We start from the raw sequence: 8,181 nt of genomic DNA on the forward strand, positions 1-8,181 counted from the left end.
TTATATATTTATTTATGTCTAATTTTCTACATTGAAGTTTGAACTTTGAACTTAACTAAGTGGCAAAACAAAGAAAAATTTTAAAAAGAAAAGCAAGGGTAAAACAAATTTGAATTCTAGATTCTACCAATTTTTAGGAAAAAAAAAAAAAAAAAGGTATCTGTCCCTTTGACTAAATGCTATGCTATTTGAATAATAATTAAATCCATCTACTCATGCTTGCGCCTCAAGCATAACTTTCTAGTGCACCGAATATATAACACCTTGGATCATTAAATGAATTCCCTTGAGCCGATTAACAGAAAAAGCACAGAATCCTCTGAACCCAGATCACACAGGTCTGAATTTTCTGACCTCCCTTTTTCATTCTCCGGTGAGTTCACTTTCAGCTCTTGTTCCTTCTTTTATCCTTCCAAAATAGCTTCTGACTTTTATAGCGTTCTGCACTTGATTGGTTTTTAGGCGATGTTTGATGTGGAATGCCACCTCTAACGCTGAAAATGCAGAGTCTTGTTAGTCATATGTTCTCAGTTTTCTTGTTTTTCCGTTGAAAAGGATCAAGGTTCAATTTTCTTTGTTCCCTGTATTTGAACTTTACATAGCATTCCATTTTCTGTATTGTACGAGTTTGTGAATCTTGGATTAGTTTCCTGCTTCTCTGTATGCTACAAATTTTGTTTTCTTTTTCTATGTGCTTTTGTTTTAAGATTCACTGACAAATCATGCTCTCCTCTCTCTCTCTATAAATTCTCATTCTGTTTCCTTTTTACCCTTTTTGAGCTGAGAACTTTCGGATTTTAGTGGGTTTCTGGTTCTTTCCATATCTGTTTTGAATGACCTTGTTCCTGAAATTTTTAGAACTAACCACCTTTGTTTAAGCATTTTCCTACTGCTCCATTTGCGTTGTTTATTTAGTTAAACTAGATATGGGTCATCAGTTGTTTGCAATAGAAACAGGGATTGTACATTCTAGTAGATCCTTTTGAACTCATCTGTGGTCAATTTACTAAATACATAGCTTAAGATATCACAATCCGGTGAAATTCATTTCTTTTTTTATTTTTTAATTTGGAAATTGCCAAATACTAGTATTCGATCTGTTGACCTCTGATCATCTTCAATTATAATTATATTTGCCTAGTTAATCGCTTTTGTAGATTTGGTTATAACTTGGTGATTTCCTTCATTTTTGTTGTGTTAATTTCTTGCAGCTATTATTTAAGTGCAAAATTCGTGGCGGAAAATATCATTGCCAATCATAGATTGGCAAAAATGGCCGAGGAGAATGGCTTGAATGGAGAAATAAGCACCCACAAGGCCACTGCATCAACAAGCCATTCACCAGTAACAGAGACAGAGAGAAAGAAAGACCAAGGAAAGACCAATGGCCAACATGACCCAGAAAAGAACAAGGGAGGGGACGAGGCCACTAATACTGTTCCATATTACAAGCTCTTCGCCTTTGCGGATTCCAAAGATGTTGTGTTGATGGTCATTGGCACAATTGGAGCTCTTGGAAATGGAACCTCTTTGCCCCTTATGACTGTACTTTTTGGGGAGCTGGTTGATTCTTTTGGACAAAATGCAAACAACAACAATGTAGTTCATGTAGTCTCCAAGGTATATATCTGGTTCCGTTCACATAGTATCAATGAGGACATGTCTAAAGTACATGATTGAATTTGAGCTTATTTGAAACTAAAGACGTGGAAAACATGTCACTGGAAATTTGATTTTCTTTTTCTAATGGTCTGTAAATCTCAAAATAGAGGCAAACTTAATTACTCATATAATTCTATCTGAATGTCTTCAGGTATCCTTGAAATTTGTTTATTTGGCCGTGGGCGCTGGCATTGCATCATTATTCCGTACGTAAATCAAGTTCTATGCTGCCTCAGTACTTGACTGTCCTTACTATAATTATAGAGAGTTTTCACTGTTAGAAACTAAAGCCATGTCTGTTATCTTTGTCAGAGGTGGCTTGTTGGATGGTTGCAGGAGAAAGGCAAGCATCACGAATAAGGAATCTGTATTTGAAAACTATATTGAGACAAGATATAGGCTTCTTTGACAAAGAAACTAACACGGGAGAAGTTATTGGGAGGATGTCAGGTGACACTGTCCTTATTCAAGATGCCATGGGTGAGAAGGTAATGCTTCTACCTTGACAAACACAATATCATGATTATTATCATTCATATTACACATAAAGCTTAACAATTCAAGAGACCTCTGTTATGTGTATATTTTTTTAGGTTGGCAAATTTATACAGCTGACAGCAACGTTCATAAGTGGCTTTATAGTAGCTTTCATTAAAGGGTGGCTTCTTACCCTTGTTATGCTGGCAACTATTCCTGCTCTTGTGATCTCTGGTGCAGCCATGTCCATTGTGATATCTAAGATGGCATCTCGTGGACAAACTGCTTACTCACAAGCATCGGTTGTGGTGGAACAAACAATTGGGTCAATCAGGACAGTATGTAATCTTGCCTAAATTGAAGATGTCCATGCAATATTGGACATTGTTTTGAAGTGAGAAGCTGAGTTTCTACCTTGTTATTTCAAGTGATATTTAATTACCAAGGTGGTTCTTGTACAGGTTGCATCATTTACTGGAGAGAAGCAAGCTATAGCCAAGTATGATAAATCTCTAAATAGTGCATACAAATCTGGTGTCCATGAAGGCTTGGCTGCTGGAATAGGTCTTGGTGCGGTTATGTTTATCATATTCTGTAGTTATGCTTTGGCCATATGGTATGGCGCAAAGCTGATACTCGATAAAGGATATACAGGTGGTGATGTCATAAACATAATTATTGCTGTCCTATCTGGCTCTCTGTAAGTTCCACATTGCTTCTTCATTTTTTCATTTTATTATCGTCCTGATAAAATTATTAATCCTTCCATATTGAAAAAAGAAGTAAGATATCTTCCAGCAGCTTCTTCTGGTAAATAAGATATCTTCCAGTAGTTGCTTGCATAAAATTGCATGAGTATTCATACTTAGTACTTATATATGTTTTTACATCTTTCCTTTGTGTATTGGGATTTGTATATATTGGTTAATCTTTCTGTGTGATGCTGAATTATTTAGATCTCTAGGTCAGGCATCTCCATGTCTGGCTGCTTTTGCTGCTGGACAAGCTGCTGCATTTAAAATGTTTGAGACAATCAATAGGAAACCAGACATAGATTCATATGACACTAATGGGCGTACATTAGATGATCTTCATGGAGATATTGAATTAAGGGATGTTTGCTTCAGTTATCCAGCTAGACCAGATGAGCAAATATTCAACGGATTCTCTCTGTTCATACCTAGTGGTATGACTGCAGCTTTGGTTGGGCAGAGTGGAAGTGGGAAATCCACAGTGATCAGTTTGATAGAGAGATTTTATGATCCACAAGCTGGTGAAGTTCTTATAGATGGTATAAATCTGAAGGAGTTTCAGCTAAGATGGATTAGAAAGAAAATCGGGCTCGTGAGCCAGGAACCTGTTCTATTTGCTTCCAGCATTAAAGATAATATTGCCTATGGGAAGGATGGTGCAACTATGGAAGAAATCAAAGCAGCGGCTGAACTTGCAAATGCAGCCAAATTCATAGACAAACTGCCTCAGGTTCTAAATTTTTGCACTTCCAATCTTTTGTGTACCTTTATTTGTTCTTTAATGTCATTACATTACATTACATGTACTTTTCTCCCTCTCCATAAAATGCCACAAGTTCATCCTTACCATTTAAACCAAGAAGGAAAAAATAGAAGAACTATGAAAAGGAAAGAAAGAACAAAAAGTTCAGATGCTTTACACAACATCCATTTGAGAAGTAAACTATCCTCTTATAGTAATAGTCTAGAAAATTCCAGTAGTTATTGCCTCTCTTATTATCATTAGTTATTGTAACTGATTCGATCTTGGAGAAAAATGGATTTATACTCTCTTTAATCATATACGATAAGTTAAAAAATAAGAAAAAAAATCATGAATAGAAACACAGCCAGAAGAGCACATACTTCGACAAATAATTTCAGTTGGAGAATCCACTCACTTTACTTTTTCACTCCTTCCATTTTCTAAGGCAGAACATTTCCAAAATTCCCCTTTTACATTAATAGGTTTTACTAAAGTCCAATTGGAGTTGTTGTTGTTGTTGTTATACAAGTAACTTGACCAACTTCCTAATTTTGCCCAATTCAACCTTACCACAACTGAATTATATTTCCCTGTTGAAGCTCCTGTGAAACCTCTGCGAATGGAGATACTTTCTCAAAATTTTCTATTAGTGGAACTTGTTCTGTGAATGTAACCCAAGGACAAATAAGATGTCATAAACCCTAGAATTTTTTAGATACAGAAATCCCCTTTTAAGTTGTTAATGTAGATCCTCTACTGGTGCTCCAAGGGCATCAACATGAATTAATATGACAAAGTTATACCTGTTTTATGTAGATTACATGTTGCATGTCCTATTGCAGCCCTGTAATTTCACATGAACATAAAATATCGCATGCTTTCCCTCTATAAAAAATCTACATTGTTAATTGTTTTAATTTCATAGTTGATTAAGAGAAGTGAGTTGTTATTTGCCTCTCTGATATATAATTCATTTATTGTATTTAGGGACTAGACACCTTGGTTGGTGAGCATGGAACTCAGTTGTCTGGGGGGCAGAAGCAAAGGGTTGCCATAGCTAGAGCAATTCTAAAAGACCCACGTATTCTACTTCTAGATGAAGCTACAAGTGCACTTGATGCAGAGTCTGAGCGGATTGTGCAAGAGGCACTTGACAGGGTAATGGTAAACCGAACTACTGTTATTGTTGCCCATCGCTTAAGCACAGTGAGGAATGCTGATATGATTGCTGTTATTCACCGAGGAAAGATTGTTGAAAAAGGTAAAAACCTTGGGCTAATATTCAGAGAAACTACTGTGCTACAAAAGCCATGAGTACTACTTTGATACTGCTTCTTCCTTGAGCTTGGGAACAACTCTCTCTCTCTCTCTCTCTCAGTTCCCTCATTCTGCATGTGAGTCAGAGAAGTATGTAGAGTAACTTATTGTCCTTTCTTGTTTACCAGGTTCACACACTGAACTACTCAAAAATAGTGATGGAGCCTACTGCCAGCTTATACGGTTGCAAGAAATGAACCAAGAGTCAGAACATGATGCCATCAATGATCAAGACAAACCAGAGCTTACAGTGGAATCTGGAAGACATTCAAGCCAACGCATGTCTTTATTAAGATCCATAAGTCGTGGATCATCTGGAATTGGAAATAGCAGCCGGCATTCATTCTCAGTCTCATTTGGCTTACCTACAGGGCTCAACATCCAAGAAACCATGTCAGAAAAATCTAATACCCTTCCTGAAGAACCACCGAAACAGCCCAAAGAAGTCTCAATCCGCCGCCTTGCACATCTCAACAAACCAGAGATCCCGGTGATGTTACTTGGTGTTTTGTCTGCAATCGTCAATGGCTCTATATTTCCAGTTTTTGGTATATTAATTTCCAGTATAATCAAAACCTTCTATGAGCCACCAAGTGAGCTTCGTAAGGATTCACAATTTTGGGCTTTGATGTTTGTTGTCCTTGGGCTGGCTTCATTAGTGGCATCTCCTGCACGAACATACTTTTTTGCCGTGGCTGGGTGTAGGTTAATAAGACGGATACGGTCAATGTGCTTTGAAAAGGTGATTCACATGGAGGTTGGTTGGTTTGATGATCCTCAGAACTCGAGTGGTGCAATTGGTGCAAGGCTATCTGCAGATGCAGCAACTGTCCGCAGCCTGGTTGGTGATGCACTGGCTCTGCTTGTTCAGAACACTGCAACAGCAATTGCTGGTTTGGTTATTGCTTTCCAAGCAAGCTGGCAGCTGGCTCTTATAATCCTTGTTTTGATTCCTCTGATAGGAATTAGTGGATGGGCTCAGATGAAATTTATGAAAGGATTCAGTTCAGATGCAAAGGTCTGAAGTTAAACTCATATAGATTTATTTTTTGTTTAATTGCTAATGCATGCAGATTAAGAGTGCGCTTTTTAAGTGAAAACAGAGGAAAGACAACCATAAAAGCTGTAGTTTATAATATTTGCTCCTGTTTTTCTTTTTTTCTTTTCACAAAGCAAACGATCTATTTATTTAGTTATGGATACATTATTGTTTGATCACATTTCAAGCTAAAGTATTTAAATTTGTCTTTAGCAAGGGATACTCAAATTTTATGATACTCCTTAAGACTTGAGCCCTCTTACAGGTTCCAAAATTTTGTTACTCTTATTACTAACTTTTAGGCATCATCTAGCCCACATATGTTTAGTTGTTTCCACTTTCTAGTATGTGATTCCTAAGGTAGAAAATAAAAATCTACTCTTGTTACACCTGAAATCTAAATTTAGCTATTTGATGTTTCTATCAAACAAATCACATTAGCATGTGACCAAGACAAAAACTCTCATGGTTGCAGATGATGTATGAGGAAGCAAGCCAAGTGGCTAATGATGCGGTTGGGAGTATTAGAACGGTTTCTTCTTTTTGTGCAGAGGAGAAAGTGATTCAATTATACAAAAAGAAATGTGAAGGCCCTATGAAGGCAGGAATAAGACAAGGGTTAATTAGTGGAGTTGGTTTTGGGCTGTCAAATTTCTTGCTGTTCTGTGTATATGCAACCAGTTTCTATGCTGGAGCCCGACTTGTTGAGGACGGAAAGACAACTTTCACCAAGGTTTTTCGTGTAAGTATTCATTTCATCTCATGCGAATCTTCTCAAGATATTCTGGCCTTTATATTGAATATAACAATTTGTTGTGCTTCCAAAATTTAAGATTCAACATACTTGCTGGTATTTGGCAGGTATTTTTTGCTCTTACAATGGCAGCTATTGGAATTTCTCAATCCAGTGGTTTTGCACCTGATGCTAGCAAGGCCAAGACTTCCACTGCCTCAATATTTGCAATTCTGGATAGGAAATCAAAGATAGATCCAAGTGATGAGTCTGGGATGACATTAGACAACATAAGTGGAGAAATAAAGTTTCAGCATGTCAGCTTTAAGTATCCTACCAGGCCTGATATTCAAATTCTCCGAGATCTGTGCTTGGCAATTAATTCTGGGAAGGTAATTCTTATTGGCATTTCATGCTTTATGTTTCTTCTATTATCTTTTAAAAGGAGGTCTTATTTACTTGTTAGAAGCTAGCTGCAATACAATCAATTCTACTGCATGATTGGCATGACCAACATGCAAAACTAATGAACTGGATTGTCTAATTTTTCAGACAGTTGCTTTGGTTGGAGAAAGTGGGAGTGGGAAATCAACAGTTATCTCGTTGTTGCAGAGGTTTTACGACCCTGATTCAGGTCACATTACACTAGATGGGGTTGATATTCAAAGGTTTCAGTTGAAGTGGCTGAGGCAGCAGATGGGTCTAGTGAGCCAAGAACCTGTCTTGTTCAATGACACCATCAGAGCCAACATAGCATATGGAAAGGAAGGAAATGCAACAGAGGCTGAAATTTTAGGTGCAGCCGAGTTGGCAAATGCCCACAAGTTTATCAGTGGGTTGCAACAGGTTTGAACACTGCAACCAAACCAAGCTCTCTTCCCTCTCTTCAAGTCAATTCAATTTAGGTATATGAAATATGAATCTCGTTTAAACTTTAATGAATGAATAAAACCATGGCAGGGATATGATACCATGGTAGGGGAACGAGGCGTCCAATTGTCAGGTGGTCAGAAGCAAAGGGTCGCAATTGCACGGGCTATAGTAAAGGGACCAAAGATTTTACTACTTGATGAAGCGACAAGCGCGCTGGATGCCGAGTCAGAACGAGTGGTACAGGATGCATTGGACCGAGTTATGGTGAACAGGACGACGATTGTGGTGGCCCACCGGTTGTCTACCATTAAAGGTGCAGACCTAATAGCAGTTGTTAAAAATGGGGTAATCGTAGAGAAAGGAAAGCATGAAAAATTAATAAACATCAAGGATGGTGCCTATGCTTCTTTAGTTGCGCTTCACACGAGTGCCAATGCCTCTTCTTAGTCTAATTATCAGATTCTGGGTTACTCTTTTCATGCCTCACTTTTTCTTTTTCTTTTCTCCCCAATTTTTTGTCAGATGCGTCTATCTATCTATATATAGAGAGAGAAAACGAGATGCTCTCCTTTTTTTTTTTTTT

At 37.6% G+C, this 8,181-nt stretch overlaps 1 protein-coding gene across 2 annotated transcripts; it reads left to right on the forward strand.

Annotated features, from left to right (window-relative positions):
• Nucleotides 1–233: 233 nt before the first annotated feature.
• On the forward strand, nt 234–8,181 carry LOC148867907 (ABC transporter B family member 11-like). 2 transcript variants are annotated; one of them, XM_088978168.1, is made up of 13 exons: nt 234–373; nt 1,212–1,620; nt 1,814–1,868; nt 1,975–2,150; nt 2,256–2,477; nt 2,601–2,839; nt 3,096–3,621; nt 4,624–4,897; nt 5,082–5,971; nt 6,468–6,734; nt 6,854–7,117; nt 7,278–7,571; nt 7,686–8,181. In XM_088978168.1, the coding sequence occupies exons 2-13, from the start codon at nt 1,273–1,275 to the stop codon at nt 8,043–8,045; spliced, it is 3,915 nt and encodes a 1,304-aa protein (XP_088834294.1). In that variant the 5' UTR covers nt 234–373; nt 1,212–1,272; the 3' UTR covers nt 8,046–8,181. The 2 variants fall into 2 exon arrangements, with proteins under 2 accessions (XP_088834294.1, XP_088834295.1); XM_088978169.1 differs by having other exon boundaries at nt 262–338.

This window comes from Nelumbo lutea, chromosome 3, assembly GCF_056320005.1.
Source record: "Nelumbo lutea isolate HS-2025 chromosome 3, American lotus-T2T, whole genome shotgun sequence".
NCBI lineage: Eukaryota > Viridiplantae > Streptophyta > Magnoliopsida > Proteales > Nelumbonaceae > Nelumbo > Nelumbo lutea.